Here is a 26,625-nt window from a genome sequence, read left to right as displayed (position 1 = left end):
TACTGGTGTTTCTCAATCTGATTTAACAGTTAACATTTTCCAAACTTAAATTGGTATTTCAAAATTTGTCACATGAATTACATAGATGTTAATCATATGTTGTATTCCCAAAAAAAAAAGGAATGATGAATTGGATAACTTTATGCAATAACTTTTAGATTTAGTCTGAAAAGAAACCCCTTGTTTTCCCTTTTTATTTCCTGCCTACCTCCTCAGTAAACACCCATCTCATCTACATAATTATATCATCCCAGTGCACCTTTGGTATTATTCTTTATCACCTAGCATAATAAACTCTTAGCCCCCTTGTTACCAAATTATATAGTTGCTATAAAACCCTACAGTCAATACACTTAGTTTCTCTCCCCACGTGACACATTCAGTTGACCATCAACAACATCATTTTCAGCTCAGCTCTGTCTCATGATAAATAAACGCGCTTCTCATGTTCCCATCTGCTCTCTAACCTCTCTAATTGATGCTCCACTTGTTAAAAAAAAGATAAATTTTGGGGACTAATTATCTTATGAATAATTAGTGCTAAGTAAACAGGTGATTACATTTCGAAGTTTACCGTGAGGCACCCCGCGACACAAACTTACACAGCCCGTGAACGCAACAACAAGGCCAGCGAAATGTAGGGCAATGCTCCCGTTCACCCTCCTCACCTCGTCAGGTGACTCAGACAGGACTACAAGAAGCAGGCATATGTGCTGTGCTGCGGGGCTAAGTTTAAGGGAACATGCTGTGTAATGTACACCACCTGTGTGCTCTCTGGCTGCGGTATTACTGTGGCTACGGTCGCTATGATAGGCTCAGCAGAGGTCATTTACATACTTTATGACTCTAGGCAAAAGGGGGTAGTGACGGTGAGAGGTAGGCAGGGAGTGGGAGAGAGATAGAGAGATAGAGAGAGAGGGAAAGAGATGTTAGGCTTTTTACGTGACTCATGAAGCTGGCAGTCAAACTGGTCAAACCTGTCTTTTAGCCCGAAGATGTGCTGATGGGTGAAAACTGAACAGCTTGGAGGTAGGTTGTTTTTGACAGTTTGTTTTCTCTAACAGCACACGTTTTGCGGCCAAGCCTCCCGTGATGCTGCTTTTCTTCTTCTTCTTCTGTTGTTGTTGTTGTTACTGTAGCTTGCTCTCTACTCCCGAAGGCTAGTTCAGACTCAGGCCTTGGTATCTGTTTTCCTCTGCCTGTCTTGTCTGTAGTGGATCAAATAGAGTGCTCAGAGAACTGCTTATCTTATTTGAAAGCATTTAATAAACTGGCCTCCAGACTGGATGCTTTTAATATAGGGGGAAAAAAGGAGCTAAGAAAGGGAATACGGGATTTCAGCAGATTGTGTTAAACAATAACAGAACAAAGTTAAGTATTTAGTGTGTAGTGTTTGGGTGTAGTTATTGACCAAATAGTAGAAACTTCAAACATCCTCATTATCAAATGTTTGCTGAGTCACAGGTGAAAGATGGTGAACTTTAGCTTGAGCTGAGCAATAACACTTCCATGCTAATGATTTACACAGAACTGCTTTAACGAGTGAGAAGTGAAATCACATAAGATGTACCTTTGAACTGTATAATATATATGCAAAATAATGTCTCCTTGAATGACACATCCTAATTATTCATTAAGTGCAAACATTTATCCTTTAATTTTTTTATTTATCAGTTTCATTTGTTACTAATGAATGACTAATTAGCTGCTGAAAGTGACTGACAGCTTGCCCCAGGAAGCACAGTTACCAGAGCTTAGAAGTATTATTTCTCCAAAACTAATTACCTGTAATGACTGACATCATATGAGTCAGAGCATTTCTGCAGACGCCAGTGTCACAGCTTACAGTCTCTGTGATTAAAAGGAAGCATTTGGTTCAGAAACCACCTACAGGATGCTGCCATTGTAGAATTAGTAACATGTACATTGTATAAATGTATAAAATTAAAGTGTAATCCAGTAAATTCAACATTGGATTTCTGCTGAATAAGCATGGCAATTATGTTTTTAAACCAATTTACATCAAAAATCCATACTGCTTATCCTCTCTAGAGGGTCGAGGTTTTTGATGTCATTTTACAGCATTTCTACGGACATTTTTTACTGTGTAGTTTTAAAGTGCAACAGGTTAAACATTGTCAATGCTTTTAATGGAAAGGTAACCAACTGTTGTATAGTCGGTTCTGGCAAATTTAACCAAGGTTAGGGTTGCAATGTGCTCACATACTATAAAATAGATACATGCTTACTCAGCAGGTAAATTACATAAATCCCACACTCCACAACACAAACAAAAATCTTTGTGAAAAGGTTCTTAAAACAGTTTTTAAGATATAAATTACAAGCAGCTGTTATCAACAAACCTGATTAGTTTGCCCATTCATGGTCTGTAAAGAAAATAAAAAGGCAAGTACTGGCTTAAAGAAATGCAACACACCAACAAAACACCTTAAATAGTTCCTTCATGCAGGTCGACCAAACTGCAAATTGAGTCAATTATTTTTTTTATTCCAAACTAATATCAGTGCAACAAGTGTCACTCTGTTAACAGCACTGTGCAGCAGCATAATGTTACCACATTCGTCTCGAGCACGGCATACTTTTTATGCTCAAATAAGTAATTATACTGTAGGACGTCTATGCCCTCGTCAATCTAGCATGAAAATGGATAGGCGTGTAAAACAGTTTCTTTTCACTATGCTTAACAGTAATGCTGCTTTTAATGTGCATTTCTTTGTTTGCTGATTGGACACTGATTGGTTTTGAATCTTCAATTTAACAAGTTTAAATAATTCAACTTGAGAAAATACTACATATGTGTCAGCCCCCCCCCCAGCATTAAATCTCAATCACACAATATGCCCCCAGTGAGCAGGTTCACAACAAGAACAAAGGTCGGGAATGACTTAATATTAACTTCATGTCAGGTTATTAGGTCATTTATCTTTATAAAGCAGACCCGTCATATTGCAATACATAGCCGCTGTGTGAGGCGGTGCATTGTGGGGACATGGCTGAGAAAAGAAAGAATCTGTACTGCAGTTTGAAACGCTAAAAGATGATCAAGATCCATCTTTGGGTCTGTAAATTCTCTTTCTTTATCGGCTTGACAATGCTGGCAAAGGAACAAGAGAGAGAGAGAGGTGAAAACAAGTTGATGCAGCAGTATTGTAGCTTAAATCAAGTAGAGATGCAAAGGAGAGTCTTGCAGCTGCCTCTGGATGGTGATCGTACTTTGTTGGAGAATGATGAGATGTGCGATCCCAACAGGTACCACCGGCTGAGATTTGGGATGAAACTGATGTAAAAACCACAAGTGAATCAGACAGGGTAAAGGAAAAGGATGGTGTAGCAGTGTGGTTATAGATGTAGCAACGAATGGGAGGAGAAAGCAATGCAGAGTTACCTGATGGACACATGTGATGATACATGGGTGCAAAAAACACTGTTACATCACTTGTCTCGGACTAGAGTGTCCAAGATTTGACAAAGATGCAGTCTGAGAGTCCAGGGGCACTGGGTCCTGTGATCCTTGTACTCACATGGACATTATGGTGTGACAATTGGCTGCACATTTAGCCATGATTCAGAGAAAAGAAAGAAAAAAGAGGAACATCACCAAGCATATAAGTGGACAGAGAAGTGGATTAAAGCATGGTTTGAAAAGTTTGAATGGATGTTTGATACTTTTTTCCCACCATAAAATTGGGTCACAGTTAGAATATGCTGTAACCACAATGAATTAAAGTTGCAGTCCTCTGTGAATGACTAAACTTTTAAAAGCCATATTTCAAGCCCAAAGGAGTAGTGGTTTTGATATTTAAAGCATGAGATTTTATGTGGTTTATCACCAATGCAAATAGTGAAATAAGCACTTGTTTGGCAATTGAAATGCAGTGAGACAGGAAACATGGATAGAGTGAGGGGTAGGTCATGCATCAAAGGTCCACAGCTGGAATCAAACTGTGGTACATTATTTGGTATAAGTCTTATCCAGTATAGGCTACCGGGGTGCCCAAATTCACACGGGCGTATAAAGTATGTTGACCGATATGCACTGTGTTTTTTTTAAGTTATATAGGCAGCATTTTATGTATATTTGATCTGCTTTCTTAATTCAAGTTATACGCACATATGTTTGTTTGTTTTTGTTGTTTTATTATTTATAGGAATTTATAATTATTGAATTCCCAGTGATGTTTACTGTTTCAAAAATCCAGTATCGGTCAGGCCCTAGTTTCAACACATCTTTGTGCACAAGACATCTTTATAAAATTGCTCTCTACTGGTTTCTTCTTGAAGGATTTGCTTTTACATGATTATACACTTGATTTAGAAATATCTCTTTTTTCCTCTTAATGTATCTTTTAGAATATTGAATCAGTTTAGTTCATGGTTGTATGACGAACTAAACTGTCAGGAATCATGCTGGTGAGTAGGGGTCATGCTGGTGATTAAATTGTACAGCAATTAAAGAAGCAGCATGATCCCGCTGGTGATTGAATTTTTTTTACAAAAAAACCCAAACAACTGTTCACTTTCAAAAACAATGAAAACAATAAGCTGAATGTAGCATTTAAAGAGGAGAGACAGATGAGAGCATTCAGGTTCATCAGAATGCGGCACCTGCAATTAAAACAAATAATATCTGCGCTTGAGCCTACCTTCAGGGACTGATACAGTATAATTTCTTTCTGCAGTGGAGTTTGTAGGGGAGCCTGTGATGGAGAGAGTTAGAGATAGAAAGAGAAAAGAGACAGATGGAATGAAGGAGCGCAGGGACCATTATACCCTTCAGACAGGCTATAGTGGCCCTCTTGTAACGAATGTCACAGGCATTCTCTGCTGTCCTCTGCTCTCATGCTATATGACAAATATCTGTTTACTCTTTCGATCATCCTAGGGTCTGAAATAATACACTCTGTTGTCCCTGTAGTCCCCAAATGCCAAGCATGCATCAGCACTTACTTTATATCCTCTCAATAGTTTTCCTTTCTTTCTTTCTTCTCCCTTCCGTGGCTCTTTCTCTGGCTCTTTTTGGAACTAATGATACCGTTAAAAGCTGATGCCAGCACCTGATGGCCACCATCTTGTGAAAAACAAGTCCAAAAAAAGTGGCAAAAAGAACTTATTTCAATTATTCTCTGTACTCCAAAGTCGAAGATTAAAATCACGATCTAAAAAACACTCTTCACACTGTATGGTTTCTGTTCTCGAGAGAAATGTGTTCATTGTGTTTTGTAACACTCCGGCTGCAATGCAAATCACAATCGTACCCTCTCTTGTTACTTGTTATCTGTTCTTTTAGATGTGGAATTGAAAAAGAGTCCTAGAGCTGTGCTTTTCCACACACACACACACACACACACACACACACACACACACACACACACACACACATACACACACACACACACACACACACACACACACACACACACACACACACACACATACACAATCTTTAACAGACACATCTCTTTCCTCAGATACGGACACGACTCACGCACACGCATTTTTTTGACGTATGGGTTGAGTATATTCTTAGAGATGTTGTTTACCCTTCATGCTTGACGTAATTTCAGAGTGGAGGTGGTACCAAGCTGTCCCTCTCCTGCACATTACTCGTTTCAAAAGACAAGGCTTGAAAGCTGCGCTAGTGAATGCAGCACATACTCAATTATACAAGCATTTGATGGAGTCGGGTGTTCATGCATATACTAGGCCTCTATGTAAAGACTCATGCCATTTTACCCTTGTGCAGTCCCGTATCTGGCATCTCCTTCTAAAGATATACAAAGTAAGCCATGAAGTGAAGGCTAAAGCATATAATGAACTGTGCACTACAAGAAAAACCGCTGTGGAGTAAGTGTTGAGTGCAGCACATTTATCCTTCTACAGTCTCTGGTAAATGTCAAAAAAATCTGAAATGCATTTGATAGCTTGACAACAACAGTAATGGCATGATTCGATGCTGCTGGCCTCCACAGCAATACAAACCTGTACTGCCAAGAAAACAAAACGTTAGTTCAGAGTCTATGCTTAGCTTGTTACTCTTGCACCAATGTTTAAGTATTTGATTAGTGAATGGCCCAGAGCACTCTAATTCTTTGTCCCATTAGAGCACTTTTTTGGGCCATTCGGAAGCGAAGAAGCCTCAACTTTCCCATGACAGTAAATAAAACATCCGTGAAGTAGCGGTAAATAATGTAAACACACAGAGGGAAGAGATTGAACCTGTACAGAAAGAGGAAATGGAGCGTTAAAAGGTGCCACATTTGTCAGGGCTACCCTTGGGCTAAAAAGCCCTTCCCTACCTTCCTCACCTAGTGCACATACTCTAATCTTAAGCCTCCATAGAGAATCATCGGAAGTAGTCTGCAACATGTTTTAAAGCCAGGTAACACACATTGCTTATAGAATATTAACAATTCATAAATGCATTTATTATTGCTTTTCTTAGCGATTGTCAGAAAATGTACTTATACATGAGTATTTGTGGTTGAACACATAGACTCTGATGTGTGAAGGATTCTTACAGATTCTAACAGATAAGACACAAACCTCCCACGTAGATGCATTTTAAACAGAAAATTGCAAATGTGTCAATCCCCAACTGTACAATTAGACACGCGGCCTCACGGCATGAATGAACCGTAGCCATAGGAGATCCTGTCAGTTGCGGAGCTTTTAAGAAAGGTCACATTTGATGCACAAGTGTAAAAACGCCACAGCTGATCTATCCGTTTGTTTATTATCTGTGTAATCATTGTTCAGTGGCTAGTAAAAACCAGCAATAAATATTTTACAGCAATCTTTGGGCCACACAAAAAGTGCTGCAGTTGTCCGTGTAGTTTATGTCATTTATTTTTTACTCTGGTCACCAAAAGGACTGATTAATTGACAGGGAATATGAAGGAAAGTAGTGGTTAATGTGAGATGGAAAGACATAGTTCACATTGTTTCATCCTCCTTTTTAGAGGAAACCCTAAAAAAACCCAATAGTGTTATATGCAGTCCATTCTCCACACATAGTCCAAAGCAGTACATTAAGTTAAAAAAAAAAAACAAAGACTTTTATATTGTAGATCCAAATGGCTTAACCTCCACATGCTGAGACTTTTGCTGAGTGTAGGTGATAATAATTCTTAGAACAGGTGCTGCACCATAAGCCCCAAGGCCCGGGGAAGTGAATGATTAGTGGCACTCCCCCAAGATGCATTGCTCCTCTGTATTAAAACCAAACTCTGCCTTTTATTCCCTCCAGGGTTTATTAAGTGGGCCAGTTGCCATAGCGACGCTTTGGCAGGATATTGCCAGGATAAGCCGTAATGGGTCTCCTGACGCAGTTCACTCTGCTCCTGTGGAAGAACTTCACTCTCCGGAAGAGACAAAAGGTACACTCATGCTCCCCCCCCCCTTTTTTTCAAATCAACGTATATCTGTTAGAATTGGTCAGCAATGGGGGGAAAATGAGGATATGGTTGTATCATCCCAGGGTTGTGTTATCAAGGGCAACCGAGTTATTCACGGGAGAGGAAGGTAATAGGAGGGGATTTACCACGAAAATTGTCTCCTATACATGTAAGCCGCCTTTAAACTCTCCCACTAGAGAACAAGAACAATCTTACCTTAATGCAGACCAATTCAAAGTGTCACCTTCAATTTTTGGTGATCGGTCTCTTTTGCACATTATGTCACATTGCCTGTATTTTAGTTCTAACAGAGCCAGTCTTTGGCTTAATGAAACGGGATAGGGAGTGTTAAATGCATTGTTTGAAGGGCAAAGACTCTTTCTGGCTCTTCTTACCAATTTACTGTCACAGTCTGTCCTCAGCAATGTTATCCAAGGTTTTAGTGTCATTGCAGTCTTACAAAAATGTTACCAGGCTATTGAAGGCTAACAGTGTGGTGGCGCTCAGGAATGCACACTCATATTCTTGCATTGATATCAAGTTTTACTCTTTACCTGGGTCTTTACCAGCTATAATACTTACTAATAATTTAATAGTTTATAGTCTTTTATTTTGATTTTATTGTGCTTTTTTAAAAGTCGACTTTATTTTACACTATTTTATTATTATCATTCTATAGTTTTATCTTCTCATCAATTTTATTTGTCCATTTCTTTTGTCTTTTAATCTCTTTCTTAACCGAGCTTTAGTCAAGCTTTTATTAAACTTCATCTTTTGTTACTTTTCTTTTGTCTTTTTAATATATTTTAACCTAGTTTTTACTCTAACTTTTAATAAACCCTTTCTTTTCTTATTTGTATCTATCTAATTATTTATTTTTTATTTATTTTATTTGAATATTTAAACATTTTTATTTTCTCTTGCCTGCATTTGCGTGTCTCAATTTTTGTCTTTAAATTGTTCTGTGTTTTTATTTCATTTTAAGCACTACACTAGTCTGTATGAAAGGTGTTATATGAATAACATTTGATTAATTGATAGCATATCAGCATTTCAGCTATACATACCGCATCAACATTTAAGGTGATGTGATTCAGATGACATCTATGTGAGCTCACTTTCTTATTACAAGGAGGAGGGATCGGGTGGTTGGCTAGAAACTTTGTTATATGGTAAGTTGGAAAAGCATCAAAGCAGCGGAGAGCACTGTTTGAGACCACTTCAAGACCACTACCCACTTCCTGTTTTAACTGACAAAACTGGAACATCTGCAGCTGTTTTTCATTTGTTGTCATTTCTTTTTCATTTTAACCAAAACCATGATTTTTAGATAGATAGAAATTCAGTGTATTAAATGTAGACATTCAATGCATCCGTGGTTTGCAGAAATGTACAATGCCAACATTAAATCTGCAGATTAAACCATCTCTGTTGCTTAAACTTCCAAAATTGCACAGTTCAACAGAAATTTCAACTGCTTTCATCACCTACATTTTTACACAACAGCTCTACTGCTTTCACCTCTTAATCTCCAAATGTTAGTTCAATTGCTTGCAGTGCTTACATACGTACAAACCGGCAGTTTGAGCGCCGACATGGATTCAAGTTGAAATTTCGAGAGCTTGCAGCGATTACACTTAAACTGATTTCAGCTGCGTTTGGCTCTGACACAAGTCTACATTGTTGGGAGTTGTGAAAGCAGCACGTTAATGGAGAAGCAGCAGCAGCAGCTTCCATCCTCCGTTAGGCACAGTATTAAGTGTGGGTCACCCATGTTTTGGAGCGCTCGGAGCTCACACAAAATCACATAAAACGATATAAAATAGACTTGAAGTATAAAAACACCCTCGAAGTGGGAGTTAGGTGTGAGACGTTACCCAGCCTGTTTAGACAGTACTGATGAAAATAGAAGCGTATCTCTTCCTATAGACGTGTGTGAGACTGACGACTGAAAAATGTGACTTAGATCCTTTCAAGTGTTTCAGCATCAACTGACACTTGAACTTCTTTAAGTGCCCTAACTGACAATTCCCATTCAACTATAAAATGTTACATATGTTCAATATAAATAATTTGCAGGTAAATCTCTACACGAAAATGCGTCTTGCCTTTGATTTAGAAAACTTTTAAAACTATATTTTAACACCACAGTTGAGGCTGAAGTCTATTTGGCATTATCCCCAGGCAACTCCCTTATTCCCAGTCATTACTTCCTCATTCTCATCACAGACACTGGCTTACACATGATCAGCCAGTGATATATGGTGGATATTATTGCCTCTGATGTCACCTCTACTGGCTGAGAGGTCACACGCCAAAAGGAAGAATACGGTCGCGCCATGCGTCGCAATAGCATTTCAAGGGTCAGAACAAGTTGTCATGGAATCTAGTTAGCCTTATGAGTCATTTTTGAGGCAGATGTAGCTGTTACAAAGAGCTGCACTGTTTTCTTTTGATTTATCCCCTTGCAGTGATGATAGCAGTCACATCCGCCCACTTGTTTTGTTAGGGGTTCAAGCGCAGCAGTGTGCCTGTTGCCAGAGTAGAACAAAAGACATCACAAAAAGAATGGAATGAGCTTTTCATCAAAGTTCATACTTTCTTGGAATAACTCAAGGCAAAGTCATTTGCAATCTTACAACTTTGTATCAGGGAAACATTCCCCTTGTTAATTTTATCAGCTCGCAGAAAGAACAGGGTGGTATCCTTTGTATCTGAAAAAAATATACGACTACCTTCCTTTTAGAATATGTAAGGGGACAGTGCTGGTTTTGTGCGTGGAATGTAGGAAATTTGGCCAATGTCAACATGAAATATTGTTATTAGACAAAACCAGTGGGAGTTAACAAGGACAATGGTGCTTCTGGAGGGCTTGTGGAGGTTAATGACCAATTATATGAATGCCTCACCAAGCATTTTAAGATTTTATAACAGGCATGAAACTGATTTTATGGTCCAGTATTTCACATAATTTCATAGGAGGAGATTATCTATTCACAAAGACGCTGGTGTCCGATGGCAAATGCCGGGGGAGCCAGACATTGAGAAAGTCCCCATGATCTCTGTATTCCCTCTCCATGCCTTTTCATTGGAATACATTATGATAATTCTCCCTCTCAGCAGAACCTCATCCTCTCTGACACACAGACTGGAGAGAATTAAAGGACTGAATTTGAAATTCCATCAGGTTTCTTTGAAATATGTGCATTGTGATTTTCTGTAATTTTCCTCATCTGTAATTCATTGAAAAAAATTCTACAACTTGAAGATTCAGTCTATATACACACAACTAAGGCAAGTGTACTCAAGCCCAACCCCTAATTTCTACACTGAGGGAAAAACCTTACTTTAATTTGTCAGGTTGCCATGGCTCTGTAGCATAACAAGCAATATGCATTATTGTATTTTCCTCACCTCTGCTTGCCCTCCAGTTTAATAATGGAGACAACAACCCCAGTACAGATGTCTTCTCTTATTATTTGAGCTAATATGCATCATACAGTGTCTGAGCATGTTATCAAAGTACAAGCTGCAGCTTTGTTGACTGGAGCTTTCCAGCTGATTCCTCTAAGCAGGTCACTCAGAGAGAGCGAGAGAGAGAGAGAGAGATGTTAGAAAGATGAGCGTGCAGGCACACCGGGTCAACCGAGGTTAGAGGTGAGGGCTTGGTTAGCGAATGCAGGGGGCTGGGGGTGGGGGGTTGGTGAGTGATGGTGTGCCAAAGGAGGCGTAAAAGTCTACATGGCAGAGGGTGTTGGGGTGAAGAGTCAAGGAATCAGCCATTCACTATTGGATATTTCTTTCTGATGAAAAATGCTTCAATGCAGGGATGAGCTGCCTTCATGAAGTCAAATCCAGTGTTGTACAAATGTTACTTGGCCTCCAGCTTTTAGAGCAGCATGTTACCTTGACTTATGTGAAAATAAAATAAACTCTTTTAGTGTTTCTGCAGTGACAGCAGTTGTGGAAAAAAAGGGAGCATGGAGGTGTGTTTGGTGAATGTGGAAGCTTGAACTTGTAGTTACTCTTTGTGTCAGATATTTAGAAATAAAAAAAACCCTCAAAACCTTAACAATGTAAGGTCTTGGTAATACCCACAAAGCCAACTGAGGGTAAAAATACGAGCAACATCCTCGAGAGTTAGTAAAGCCTTGAGGTCATCCATTTGTGCTTTGTTGTTTTTTTTCTTTTTTCACCCATTCCCTGGGGTTGAAATAAAAGCCCAGCGTGTCACATGGGAAGGTACCTACTAGCAGGTATTAAAGTGGGTTGGATTAGAGCAAGGAAGGGGATGGCACTCCTCATCTGGAAGAGGATTGTGTACGGTGAAGACAAGATAAGAAGTATGTGATAGCTTCGGCTCGAGGAGTCACAAGCAGAGGTTGCTCTCTCAATCCCGTAAGTGCTTCGAGTAATAGCAAGACTAACAGCGAAATATATGGACTATGACATGTGCAGCAACATTGTAAACACACCCACATGGATACGCACATGCTCGCATAGACGTTACAGTACATGTGGTCAAGGTCATTGCTGTTATTCATTAACTGAATCTCAGCTGCACCTCCAATCTTACTGTTTCAGGAAGAGGATTTACAAAAAATGTTATGACAGCAACGTATATTGATACATTTTAGATTTTTCCACCATTTGCCTTCCAATCATTAGTAATCATATGAAAGTTTGTGGTGTTTCTAAAACCAATATAATCCTGTCCACACATTCACCTCCCTCCCATCCTCATCCTCTTTTGATTTTAGGACTGCGGTCACATTTTGAACAGCTGATGAGATAGCAATGCAAATGATGTGAAGCATAATATGTTCCAGAGGTCTATTTCATAAGCAAAAATTATGTAAATGATGAACATCCAATCCCCATCGTGCAGGTCCGATTGGTGGTTGAAGTGCTCTGGCCTCTGTTCCTCTTCGTCATACTGGTGTGGGTGCGGTCTACAAACAAACCAATTTTCAAAGGCCAATGTGAGTATAAGCCTGTAGAACATTTCCTCCAGTTTAATTTAGTTTCCATTACAACTATAACGTATATATACTATAAAGTATATATCAAAATGCTGAAAGAAAATATGATCTACTGAAGTAAAAAAATAAAAGAATATTAACTTTTGTTTTGACATCTGCATTTCCAAACAACAATGTGTTAAACACGAAGCTGGGTTAATGAATGAATATTCCACTCTGTTTCTCTAGGTCACTACCCCAATAAAGCCATGCCGTCGGCTGGCGTGCTGCCCTGGCTTCAAGGTATGATTTGTAACATCGACAATCCCTGTTTGGACTATCCAACGCCAGGGGAGACACCAGGCCAAGTCAACAACTTCAACAACTCCGTGTACGTCCAAGAAAAGTTTACCTTCTCTGTCCTATAAATCACACTATAAGACATGAGGATTAGGGCCCGACCGATACTGGAATGTTGGGGCCGATGCCGATACTGCTATTGCTGTCTGTTGATATATCACCACATAAGTTTATATATAGAGAACATATACATATAAACATACATTTTTTGCAATGATCACTTAAAAGCACAAAGATATGTAATGAAAACACCAATACCAATATATCTATGTTAGGTCAATATCGTCTGACCGATATATCGGGCGGGCTCTAATTAGGATACAACCAAATATTTTGCTATAACATTAAAATTGAAAATAATTGTCCAATTTTTTTTGTCTTCCTGTTAAACCAGAATTTCTGGAATGTTGATTGAGCTACAAACCCTCCTGGTAAACAGATCTTTTCTCAGCAAGGTGCAATTACTGGCAGATGATGTCGACAAGTGGGCTTCAGTCCTGTCACAGTCTAACCCTGGTAATGGTAAGAGCATTTCAATACCACAGCAGAGGCATAAGTGACATATAATTTGCATCAGGCTGCTGCTTGTTGTCCAGCTGTCTTGATGCTCTGACCTTTTTAAAATATGGCACTCTCCAGTTAGATTCTTGGATATTATAGAATACTATTACAGAAACTGGTGAGCAACAGTTCTTTCTCGATATACTGTAAAAGTTTCATTGCTGTTGAAAAAATAATTGGTGTAGTAAATACTCTGCCTCAGCAACAATCACTCCACTGTGTCTTTGTTAAGTACCCTCCATCAAGGAAAGTATCCCCTTCATGCGGATGACAAGTTAGAGGATTTGTTATTCTCCTTTATCCCTCAAAAACAATGGCGTGTGATTATTTATGATGCAATTTGCCACGCCGACTGACAGATCGTTTGTCTTGATAAGTTGCTGCTTTGCATTAGGCTCATTTGGCCTGATGATATTCAGATTTTCATACGGCACCTAATTTGCAAAAAGGCAAAGAGGGAGGGGGGAGAGGAGGGATGGGCGTGGGGGGTGGGGGGGTGGTGCTGCTGTTCAACAAACGTCTTGCAGGCCATTTGCATTTTGGGGTCGCTGGCTTGTAATATACAAGATTAAATCCATCAAAGATCTATGCCGGGGTATAATTAATGGGATTCACTGTCTGAGGCGAGAACACAAAAGGTCATTAACAAGAATGGGGGAATGGAGTATTATCAAAAGACTAGGATGGCGAAGATGATTGTGTTGTCCTTTTTTGGTTTTTGCCAAGGGGTTGATTAAAAGACTCAGGTGGTCACTTCAATCAGAAAGGCAATAGTGCTCAGAAAGAGCCCAGAGCATGTTATTGTCTGACCCTGCCCATCCCTCCCAGTGCTCCTGCAGTCATGATGGACATAATAATGTCTGTTTAGTAGGTATCAGGAGGTGCCATGTGGAGTGTAAGCAGTGTGTCAAACAGCATAATTAATTAATTCCAGCCAGTATTGAATGATTATTTTCCCAAACATTTATCTTAATTGAACCTTGAATAACCTAGTATAAGTCACTTCCTCTTCTCATTCCAATAATTGACTGAGTTGCATGTATCACACTCGGAAAAGGGATAATCTAATTAAATTATGTAACCCCATCATCATCTCAACAGCACCGGAGAGGAGAAAACAAATGCTGAATAGATACAGTATGAGCGTGTGTGTGCTTGTGTGTGTGTGTGTGTGTGTGTGTGTGTGTGTGTGTGTGTGTGTGTGTGTGTGTGTGTGTGTGAGTGAGTGAATTTACTTTAGCTGGATCACTGTTTTTACAAAGCCATTGTTTCTGTTTGGGTAGAGGGGCTAACAGTGAGTGAACAGTCCATTGGTTTTTCGAAGCTGGCTCTTTAGAGAACCCCAGCTATCTGCGGGCAGCTAATCAGGAGAAAACGGCTGGTTAACAATTTGGTACACGTTTAGCAACAAATTGTCTCCTCTAACACACTTGTGCAACTCAAGTGTTCAGCCCCTATTTGCGCCAGTGAAGGATTTAATTGCAACATCATTTAGTTCAAATTCATCAGATCACAATGCCTCAAAAAGGCATGTGTACGACAAAAGAAGAAGAAGAAAGACATTTATTTAATTACTTGCATACATGAAGGGACAAAAAGGGATTTCTTTTCATTTTTATATTCATATGTTTGGCCATTGTTTCCATAACTAACCCTAAGCAGCCACACTGCTGCTGATTTTAAAAACAGGGACTCCTTTTCTTTTAGTACACCAGCCTTTCATTGCTGGTTCCATTAGTTACAGCACAGGCTGTCCTCCATGGTTAGCATAAGTGTCCATTAGGGCAAATTACATACATTTCACATGTTTCTGCATGCATGTAGTTATATGTACAGTGGTGTGGAAATTAACAAGACAAAGATAGATAAAGAATTGATGCAGAGACAGAAAGTCTGCAAGGTTGGCTGTAAAATATCTGCAGCTCATGTGGCTAGTAAGGCGGATTTATGGCCCAAACTCCCCCAGTTACAAGCACATGTAAACATTTAAGTGAGTTTTTGCCGTGCATACTTTGTAGTTCTGCAAAAGTAATGATTTTTTTTTATGTTTAAGGTCAACCAGTGATCCTGAGGAGTATCCTAAGAGACAATGAAACGTTCTCCGCACATCTGAAAGAGAATTTGTCGGTGCCACCAGCAGTGGTCCAAAGCCTCTTCGCTGCTCAGATTTATGTCAATCCAGTGAGTATAATTTCACAATCATGTTAGCATAGTTAAAACTGCAATAGTGTTAGCTGTTAAGATTGATAGGTATAATAATAATAATACAACACTGGAGGTTAGGGTGGACACTGAAGATATTGTTTCACTTTAAAACAAGATTTGTCAACTCTCCCTCTAAGTAAAGGAATTTGTTAAAATGTGCCACATGTGTTGAACATTTCAGAATACAGTGTCCTGCCCAAGAAGCTCCCCGTGGACACATATCATATTACAATCGAGGCAAACTCCAGTATTTTAAAACTGAAGTATTTAAAAACAAAACAAAACAAAACAAAACTTTAAAACTGCCCACAGTAGGTAGATTTAAATGCAACGAAGAAGTAAAATGAGTGCTTCTAATATGTTCCCTATTGATGCCGTGTTAAGTGCCAAGTAATACCAGATGAGCTGCAAGAAGGTAATTATGCTTCCCTGGCATTAACGAGGATACTTGTGTAAATACAATGTGTAATGATGGATCCCTACTGTTGATGGTGCAATGGGCTCTGGTGCAAACTGTACTGCGATGTGCCCAGAAAGCAAAAGTCTCCATGACAGCTCATGAGCCATTCTCTGTGTGTTGCCCATGCATCCTGTCATGCTGGGTAAACTGTCAAGAAATCATACAAATGATCTGTTTGTAAGCATCTGTTCATGTGGGTGTCACATTTTGTGACTGTCATATGTTTACTGTTGAATTAAATGTTATCATTATTGCAATTGCACGCATATATATAATATATCTGTCTTTATTTGAGGTTGATCTAAGACAAATAAAGTTAATTCAGATGGGAACAGTACTTTGTATATTTGTTCTGATGAAGTACAGTCCAATCAAAAGTTGCCATGCTTGTCAACTCCTACCAAAGTTAGTATGTTTTCTTCAGATGACAGGCATCCTGAGACCAGGTGAACTGAGGAGCATCCTGTGTGAGGGGACAGGTCTGGATGAGTACATCCAATTTAGCAGCCAAGCTGAAAAGAGGGCTTTTCAAAATGTCAGCTGCTCCGTCACTCCACAGCAGCTGATTAACACCCAGCAAGTACTCCTGCAAAACCTGGACGCGAGGAAAGTGCTTTCCGAGGTGAGCCATCCTCACACAATTGTCTGATTTGAGTTTAACAAAACCTGAAGGAATTGTACAAAGTAATTTGGACTCAATTAGTCAAAATTTCATGAAACTCAGAGAGATAATGCATTTGGGGATTGTGTTTAGACTAATTGGCCTCATAGGGAGACTGCAGCAGTAAAACCAGCCATAATGTCTACTGTTTGATAAGCCTTATTCTTCCTCACCAAGGTCCACCATCCAGCAACCTCATGAATGACACTATCTGGGCTAATGAAGGTGGTTTTAAAAATGTACATTTTTGTGATGTCATGTCACAGCCACCTCTGGTGCAATTGAGACACAACTTAGGTCATAGTTACTATTATATGATTACATAGCTGTAGCATCGGATACCACCTTTCTTTTCAAAACTTTTTATAACGTTACATCGTTATTCACCGCATATACCATCTGGTTCCTAAAGTACTGAGTGGGTTTGTTATTTTCAAATGTCGTTCTGAACTGCAGAGTGGACTATTTTAAGCCATAAGGTTTGGTTAGTCAGTCCGCCTTTCCTTGCTGAAATTGATGGTGAGTTCATAAATTATTGGGTGTGATTTTGTGGACCAACCATTTGCCTAAGCATAAATGAAATGCCAGGGTAGTGTAGGTGGTGTCTGTGAGCCAACATTTCCTGTTGAGCCTTCATCTTTCAGGCACTTTGTGTGTGGGAGTTGAGATAGGTAATCGCGCTGAATGGAAAGGAAAAAAAGAGAGAGTAAACAAGGACGCATAAGGTAATTTTCAGCATGGATATCACATCAATTACATATAGGGTGAAAGCATTTCCAAGGCTTGCAATTAAAAAAGTATTGTGGGAACATGGTCTGTTCTAACGATAATTCTCGCATGGCTTGCAGTAAATTGAATTCAAAGACAGTGATTTTATTTGTCAGACAATTTAGTAATCTATTTAAAAAGTTAAATGTTATGCTTAACTGGCTCCGTGACATAAAGAGAGGAGGAAATATCATTTACATTTAAAACTTGTGAATGTATTCATGGCCAAACCTTCTCGTAACTCATCAAGACTTACTTTGGGTTGTTACTGCGTGATTAGTTTAATGTAATTGTACTTTTAATATTTTGAGGAAGAAATCCTTTTTCCTGTCCTGTATGGTGTAAGCTTCCAAAATAATCATTGTCATGTGCATCCCAGATGGCAGTGGTGAAAGGTAACTAAGTACAATTACTCAAGTAGTTTACTCCAGTACAGTTTTGGAGTGCTTGTAATTTTCTGGTGTATTTCCATTTGATACTACTTTATATTTCCACCACATTACATATTAGAGGGATATATTGTTGTTTCTACACTACTATATTTATTTGACAGCTTTAGTTACTTTTCTGATGAAGGTTTGACACAATGGATAATATAACAAGATTTTAAAATTCAACACATTTTTACAGATGAAACCAGTGCTTTCTAACCTTTTTGGCTTTTGATCTCTTACAAAAAGCAGTGTGTTGTCGGGTCACACTTCAGAGGTTTGTGAGTTGTTAACAGCTCCACAAAACAGTGATTGTTTCCCTTTAAATTTCTCACGATTTCATTTCAATTAATGTTCAAATGATCCAATATTTAACCAAAAGTCAAAGATTAGAGAAAAAATCCAAAAACAGATCTGTTTATCAGAACCTTGTTTTTTTTTCTTTCCTCTCTCATTAATCATCTCACAACCCCTCAGATTTATCTGGTGACCCTCTGGAGGGGCCTGACCCCTAGGTTAGGAACCACTGGACTAAACTAAACAGTATATAAATTAGCTGAAACTAGTTCCACCTCCAGCAGCCACAACAGCAACTGGTTGGTAGTGTTAGCTGCTTTAACACTGATGCTTTTTCTGGGTTTAGTTTATTTCTAACATGTAAATACATCATAAAAAAGAGAGAAAAACATTATCAGACAAAATGAAAAGACATGTACCAGTCACAGACAAATGAAGGGATGAAAGAAATGAAGGAATGAAAGAATGATTCAGTATTAATAATCATATGATATCATATATCATTCAGAGGGACCAAACCACTACTATTACAGCAATACTTTAACTACATTAAGCTGATAATACTGTGGCAGGAATTTTTGGAGCATTTGTGTGCTGCTGTATTGGTATTTTTACTTAAGTAAAGGATCTGAGTACTTCCTCCACCACAGTCAGGTGGGAATTATTTATTAGAACCAATGTTTTCTTGAATTTTTTTTAAATCTCAAAGTTCCCTTTGTGATGATGAAAGCCTGCACTTTTCTTTGAGTTTATCTTCGAGAGAAAATATATGGGACAGCAAATCCAATAAATAAGTGATAAGGCAGGAAGTTCGTAGGAGAGAGCATTTGAACAATTTAAGCCCACAGGCATTTTCAGACACAGAAAAAGAAAGCCCAGACAAGATATGGTGGAAAAGCTCTTCAGCGCCTCAAGCAAATGGATGGAAAAGAATACCAAGCCTTTACACTTAAAGCTTGACGTGGCTGAATGATTGTGATAGCAACAACAACATGAAGGAAAGGACAAGGGAAAAAGTCAGAGTTTATCACTGTTACAGTGACTGGCAGAGGGTGATTTAGACATTGGTTCCACATGGTCGTGTTTTGGTTTGTGGAAATCAGGCTGGAACACACTACATACGGACAACAATGAACAAAATGTATTTGAATATATATGGCACTCAACAGAGGTCATTCAAATGTCAGTTTTCTTTTTTTATCGCTTCGTTTTTTTCCATTTGCTTTATAAAGATTAACTGTTTAATGTTTCTTGCAGTGCATATTTGTAAAATTATATCTCTAATCACCTTTCCTGATTACCAAAAGAAACACACAACCACTGGAGCCCTCAGTAACATAAAAAATACATAAGTGCACTGAATATTGGCTTTAACAAATGAGCTTTCAAATCTGTTTTGCGCGTTGGTTCAATTTATCTACCTCCCAATGTAATAGAGTAGCAACACTGAAATTGCACCACTTGCTGGTATTTTCAGCTGTTTTAGCTCAAAATTGTCTAAGTGAGATTCCTGGGTCACTTCACGATGTCTGCTCTACACACTGAATATAAGCACTTGAGAGTTGGTAAGTGGCCAGTCTATCATGTAAACTATCCTTGGATATGTTTCTTTTCTTTAAAAACACATCTAAAAAAATAACAAAAACATATATATATATATAGTACAGTGTTACTCATCGTCTTCTTCTTGTCTCTCTGAGCGTCTCCAATTCTTCCCTCTCTGGACCTTTACCTTGCATAGATTTAGGCTTTGTAATTGTATATGCTGAAACACAATGCAGGTGCTCTACATACAGTCTGTACTTGACACTTGATACATGAAAATAACAGTGGTTGAAAGGGCATGCCATTTAGATCTTCTAATTGGACTCATGCTGTGTACCTTCAGAATGTCACTGTAACACACTGTTAACACTTGTCACTTTAATGCCACTTTTATGAACCAGTGCTATGGATGATGACGTGAGGAAACAATTTACAGGCCGAGATGCACAAATTACGTGTTTATTGCCTTCATACAGTGTGGCTAATGAAAAGTCTCATATAGAAGTTTTTTAGCTAAGATGTAAACATCATACTGTTATCTAATAAAATGTAATTTAGGAAAATAAATGAATATGGAAATTGCAACTCTAGCTGTCTTAACTTCATATACATACATAGGTGCTTTTTTCCCAGAGGAATTTAGAGCAAATTTAGATTTTTTTTTAAAACAACAGATACAGAAAAACAATCCTGAATGCATACTTTTACACCTCTGCATATCCTTTCTTAGCTGGATGCGACTGACACAGTGACACTGATTGGGAAAACCACTGCAGATGCAGCACCAGTGATTCGTGAGGTTAGTGTTGTTGTCATTATAAAATCTACAGTATTTTATAAGGGAATTGATATGGCTATTTAAAAAAAAGAAAAAAAAGTGTTTTCCCTATTGCTGACTTTTACTGTCTTGTATCCAGGTGGCAAGGTTGCAGAGCTCCACAATCTTTAAGGCTGCTAGTTCATTGGATTTCCGAGAGGACATGATTGGCAGCATCAATATGCTACTGTGTGGAAAGAAGCCTGACTTCAATTCTACTAATTTGACCCTGAGTTTACCCTCATCTAGACAGACAACTAACAACATGTCAGCCTCCATTATGAGCAACAGTTCCGGTAAGTGCTACAGCAAACTCCTTTTTAAAGAAAAGCTGTCACTCCGTACTGCAGTATTGTATTCTTGTATTTTAGTCTTACAGCACTGTATGTAGTAATGGTAGCCAGGATTTTGTTGGAAATTCAACACAAAGCCCAGTTATTCTGCAGGTGGGAAAAAAACCCCTCACTGATCCCTATTTTTATGAATTAGCTGTGCATGATGCACAGTCTAGTCAACTGTGCCGGTTGCACAGGATGTGACTACTTGTGCACATCCAGGAACACAAGCACAGTTGGCACAGTTGGCACCTGCGCCAGAGCTGGAAACTGGGTTTGACTAGGAATTCATTATCAGTGGCTGTGTCAGGAGCTGGCATCAATCAAATCAGCTTTTCTCCTTCCCTTTAAAAGCTGTGCACTGCCCACCCTGACATAATGATGTTTTCTTAATGGAGAGGAAAGTCCAGGCCTGCTTATCCCAGGTAAAAACTGATGTTGTTATCTGGGTGGCTCGTATTGTCAGACGAAAGCAAATACATGACATCCATAATGTGAGCACATGGCACCCCAAATATCCAACTCAGGACAGATGGTGTCAGTAAAACACTTTTTTGAGTTCCTAACTGGTATTTTGTATTGTTTAGGCACAAATACAACCACGACAGCCACACTATCAGCATTTGTACTCAGATCCTCCAGTGCTGTATTGATTTCATTGAACCTGGCTCAGCTGGTCTGACAGTGGTTAAAATGAGCAGCCGGTGTTCAACTGAAGAACGGCCAAGTTCAGGCAGCCATGAGGTATATTATCTGCTGAGGTAAAAATATAAGTGATGCCTGTGTTAAGTGTACTGTTGCCCCACTTTACTCTACCTTTAGAGTTGTTCTTACTATCCAATAAGAATCGTATAAATTGTAGAGGTTTTTGCTAACAAAGAAATACATGTTTTCCATAGATGAAGATGAGGAGTGACGATTTTTTTGAAAGGGGCAGTCCTGATGGAGTTCAGTGATGTTTTTTTAATGTCTTTTAAAATATACTTGAGCTATTTAAATAGCTGGGCACATTGCATGGTCTCCCATACTCCTGATGATATGCAGTGTATAAACATGGTAACACAGCTACAGCCATCCAGAATCATGTGCTTTGCAGCAGACCGGTGTCAGTTATGAAAGAATTATCTCAGGTACGCACATTGGAAGAGACTGTGGTTAATTCACATGGCTTTGAAAATCTGGACCACATCACCCACCTACATTATGGCTCTGGGTGAATGTCTGTTCTCATGGCTATAAGGATTGAATTGATAAAAGGGGAGCAACCGATTATACAAACATTTGTGGATGACAGTTCTGATAAAGATCACCTTTAGATCTGTAGATGAGTCCACACTGCTGGTATCACTACATGAAAGTATGGATTTGATGCGTACGTTTGTCCAGTGGTTGAGGATGACTGGTTATTTGTAGATCATGTTGCTTGCTGTGTAAACTCATGATGACTGGAACTCGACTTATCATTTGTTTTTGTCAAAATGAAAAAAATCGAGTTTTCTACTGCAGTGAAAAGTGGACAAACTCATGTGTCATTTAACAAAAGAGAGAGAGAGAGTGAAAAAAAGAGGCTAATTACAGTAACTTCAAGCATCATATGTGGCACAATGTGACCTGAGGCTTGTTGGTCAGGGCCTGAAGCGGTAAAGCATCCCCAATCTACCGAATGATGCCGCACAAATGATCCAGACTCATCTTTTCGAAGGCTGTGTTTTTGTTCTCAGCAAACGTCTGACTCAATCCAGAATGTACTACTGTTGAAGTAGTGTTGTTCATCACGTAGGTGCTGTCTGGCAAACCTTTCTGCGCTACCATGTAGGTCAAGTTTGTGCAATCAGTGACAGCTGTATCATGTCATTTGACAGTAATTTTGGCAAGAGGCATACATCGGATATATTTCATGATGTTACTCTGGGTTTTGAAGCATTTTGAAGTTGTCTGTGGGAAGAAATTGTGTTCTAGATAAATTGCCAGCAGTCTAAAATTGTCTGCATATGTGGATTATTTATTTGTTATCTTCCTCTGCAAGCCAGGAAAAAACAACAAAAAACTGACTCACCTGAACGTTTAGAACAAGACCTGACCTAACCATGTGTCTTATCTTGATGTATGGGTGGATCCTCCAAAACTAATGAAACTTTTAATCATATGCACCTGTTTTATATGTGCACCTGATTGCATTTTTTCCACATGGGGATAAACATTTCTGTTTGTTTTAATTGCATAAAAATAATCCCCAAGTTAACCAGTGTTATTCTGCAAAGCTTTAACCTGAGTTTTCCCTATGTTCATTATTTATATTTTAATATAAAATAACCCTAATGGAATAAACACATATAGACATAATGTGTATAATGTGTCTATAGCCTATTACATTACAGCTAACAACACAATGACCTCACCTATGTATACTCCTGCTCAGGATATATAATAGAAATATATGCTCAAGTAGAAAATAAATAATCATCTTTTTACCTTCTACCTTACTCATGCTGTGAAAACAAAACAGTTTCTCAAAAAATACATTTCAAAAAAAGGTTAAAAATGTAGCACAATCATTAAAGGTGGTGTTAAGAGCAGCTTTGAAAATCACTGAGTGTGTTTGTTCCATAAAAAAATCCTTGAGAATTAGATCTTCAGTGTAACTTCTTGCAGCCATGTGCTCATTAGAGACCATGCATTCCTGTTTCATTAAAAGCCTGCTCTTTGGAGAAAACCACGCAAAATTAGATTTTAATAAGAAGCCTCTATTCCCTGGAAATAAAGTTACAATGCAAAGTGGAATTGCATGCTTGCGCCAGTGCAAATTAGCAGAAACATTGTATCACCCATGCAAAATAAGCACTAACATCTCTGTTAGCATGCTAATGGCTGTTTTGGCTTTGCCGTGGCATTTTATTGTGTTGGTCTATGTACAGTTAAATGAATCTGGAATATGCAGTGTGTCTGCATAATGGCCAATTACAACTCCTTTGTAAGTGTAAAAGTACACTCAAAGGAATGGTAAAATAGCTTTAATAAAGGCCAACACTGAGGTTTTCTGAACGGCTCAGTAATGTTCCCTTCCCAATTAATCATGACAGCAAAGGAAAACTTCTGTCATTAAACAAAATAGTCGGGATGTAACTTTTTCTCCATGACAGTAAACAGTCATTTTAAATTGTTACCATTTTAAAATTATCCCAGCAGATTAGCATGAATATGTGGTGATTTCATGGCTCTGCAATGTCATATACAGGTATGCCTACATTTATTATGAGAAATGTGTTATTTTGCAAATGTATTTGAAGGCTTTTAAATGTATCACCAATTTTGGAAGTTTATACTGTTTTTGTGTCGTTAAATTGGATGTCATTTGACACAACATAGAGTATTTGAATGGACAGGCTCTGCTTTTCTCAGCAAACAGAAACCGTCTAATAGTTAAGTAGTGGCACCATGACAACAGTGATGTGACTTCTTATAATTTTTCAGCATAACATTTGAACTGTTACTCCATCTTAAATTAAAAGGTAGGTAATTTGCACCTACAACAACCATAAACCTTTTAAATGAATCCATCTTTTATTAATCTGTCAACATAATTATGAATGCCTCTTTCATTGTCCTAAATGTCCCTTTGCTGTGATTCTCTCAGACATTGCTCAGCTATCTAAATCCTCATATTGTCATCCTCAAAGTATTTGTGTGTCTCTTTGAAGAATTAGTAATTAGTACCCTTTATTTCTATTTTTAAACACATGCATTGAATTTATTCTTGAGCTGTTGAAGGCATAATATGCGTCTATTGAGCCAGTTGTTGGGAGTGAGAGAGAGAGAGAGAGAGATAGAGAGAGACAGAGAGAGAGAGGCTTGTCTTATACTACTGAATGTCATAGAGGCCTCTGTCTGCCTCTTGTGAGAGTGTGACTTCAGTGACATTTATTCAAGCTTATTTGACTTCCTGCTAGAATGCTGTAAAGACAGCACTTGATTTGTACTGCTTATAAGAAATAAGAAATGTGCGAGGTATTTCACGTTAGGCTGACATGTCACATCCAACGTACACGTGTGCATGTCTGTCTGAGAGTGTACTTGTTGGTGGGCCTCTGGCTGTGCATTGCATAAAATGCCTGAATTGAATATTGCAAACCTGGAGTAATATCCTTTTTTCCTGTGTTCGTGCAAGTGCATGTCTGCACGTGATTGTACGCTCCAGACAGTGTGTGCGTGTAGCACCGGCATTTGTAGTGTGTCAACGGCGCTGTCTCTCTGTAGTGCTGAATTGAGGCCATCCCCAGGGTGCAACTCAAATTGATTAAATTTGCCAGGTAAGTTGAGGGGCTGACTTCAGGCTCCAAGCAATTATTTGACTGTGGCTAAACCTGGTGTAAAGAACAGATTCTCTTGTTCGTTCACACTGAAGCATTGCAATAAAGTAAAGATATGTTGTCAAAAAGAAGCTCACAGCTGTGAAAAATGTGTAACCTCTTTAATCTGATGCTCCCTTTAGCACACAAAATATCAAAAACTGAATCTCAAAATCTCAAAATCTCTCTATTCCCATTGTCACATAACATTGTTATGAATTACATAAGATATACATATATATTGTATATTTAGTGAATGTACAAACCTAAAAGCTTGACTAAATTTTGTATTTGTAAATTTTGTGCAAAGCCTGGGTATATGGAAATCATTATAGACCTTCTTGTAGCACAAAGGGTCCCCAGGACTTTCTGCTCAAGAAGTTGATGGAACATCGATTGAAGAACCTCTTACAGAAGCCGCATTAGTTATACACTGTAAGGTTCAGACTTTTATTATAACATATAGGGAATAAACATTTTCCTGTGTAGGAAATGTATATGTACCTTTTTGGCATCTAAGCCCTTAGATGAAAGCATTGTCTAATTTTGACCCTACCTTTATGTAAATGTGTAATTATGAGCAATTAATTGTTATATAAGGATTTTGAGAGGTTTGAAGTGGTGAAATTACCCCATTTTCAGGGAAAAAAACAAGATCTGGAAAAAGCAGTACCAGTCAAATGTTTAGATACTTTCTCATTTAAGTGAATGGGAAGCTGTGTCCAAACTTTTGTCTGGCACTGTGTAGTTTTGATTGTTTAGCCTTTAAATAATTTGAGGACCCCCTTATATTGGAGCCCCACGGGTGTTCTTGACCCCCGGGTTGGAAACCACTTTAAGGTGCTATAAGTTGACTAGTCTACTCTGCCCTCTCTTGTTCACTTCCTCTCCACACCACTTTATTTTTTTACTGTATCTACAAGTGCCAGTTTCTTCTCCTCCTTTAATGGGGAATTCACTACAGGCCCTTTAATTAAACTGTTATTGACCTGCATAACATCAAAATTATCTCCAATGAATAATTACAAATTACCAAATATCTCAACATTAGGAGGCTCTTTTTTCCAGACACCTAACAGCAGAGACCTACTGAGGTATTGCTCACATAAAACGTGTCTCCAAGTGTCATGATTGCAGGAAGTAACATCTGTGCAGTCTGTAGAGGGAACAGCTGGCCAGAGTCAGACTAAGAGGTGGCTATTAGCTCTCCGCACACAGACCTCCCATGAGCACCTGGGAGAGATGGCCAGCAGGCAGGGAAAATTACACTGAAAATGGCTGTTAAAATCTCTCCAAGTGGGGGAAATGGTTGCTCTGGTGAGATGAGTGGAAGTGGTGGATTGAGGTCCTTTTTTGTCTTGATGAAATGAAAAAAGGATAAGGAGAAAAAAAAGCACAGATGTAATGACAAGTGTCTGAACATAAAGGACAGGTAGTAACAGATCAAAAAGCCAGACGGACAT

At 38.7% G+C, this 26,625-nt stretch overlaps 1 protein-coding gene across 1 annotated transcript in view; it reads left to right on the top strand.

Moving 5' to 3' along the window:
• The first annotated feature begins 716 nt into the window (after window positions 1-716).
• Window positions 717-26,625, top strand: part of LOC134005861 (phospholipid-transporting ATPase ABCA1-like) — a 141,998-nt gene continuing 116,089 nt past the window's right edge. The window contains 9 exon segments of the mRNA XM_062444881.1: window positions 717-1,029; window positions 7,268-7,397; window positions 12,304-12,397; window positions 12,626-12,767; window positions 13,131-13,258; window positions 15,351-15,478; window positions 16,387-16,584; window positions 20,395-20,463; window positions 20,582-20,777. Coding sequence (XP_062300865.1) covers window positions 7,332-7,397; window positions 12,304-12,397; window positions 12,626-12,767; window positions 13,131-13,258; window positions 15,351-15,478; window positions 16,387-16,584; window positions 20,395-20,463; window positions 20,582-20,777 — 1,021 coding nt within the window. The 5' untranslated portion in view covers window positions 717-1,029; window positions 7,268-7,331.

The sequence above is a fragment of the Scomber scombrus genome, chromosome 23, assembly GCF_963691925.1.
Source record: "Scomber scombrus chromosome 23, fScoSco1.1, whole genome shotgun sequence".
Lineage (NCBI taxonomy): Eukaryota > Metazoa > Chordata > Actinopteri > Scombriformes > Scombridae > Scomber > Scomber scombrus.
The sequence above is the reverse complement of the archived record's forward strand: the minus strand, read 5'-3'. Positions and strand labels throughout refer to the sequence as shown.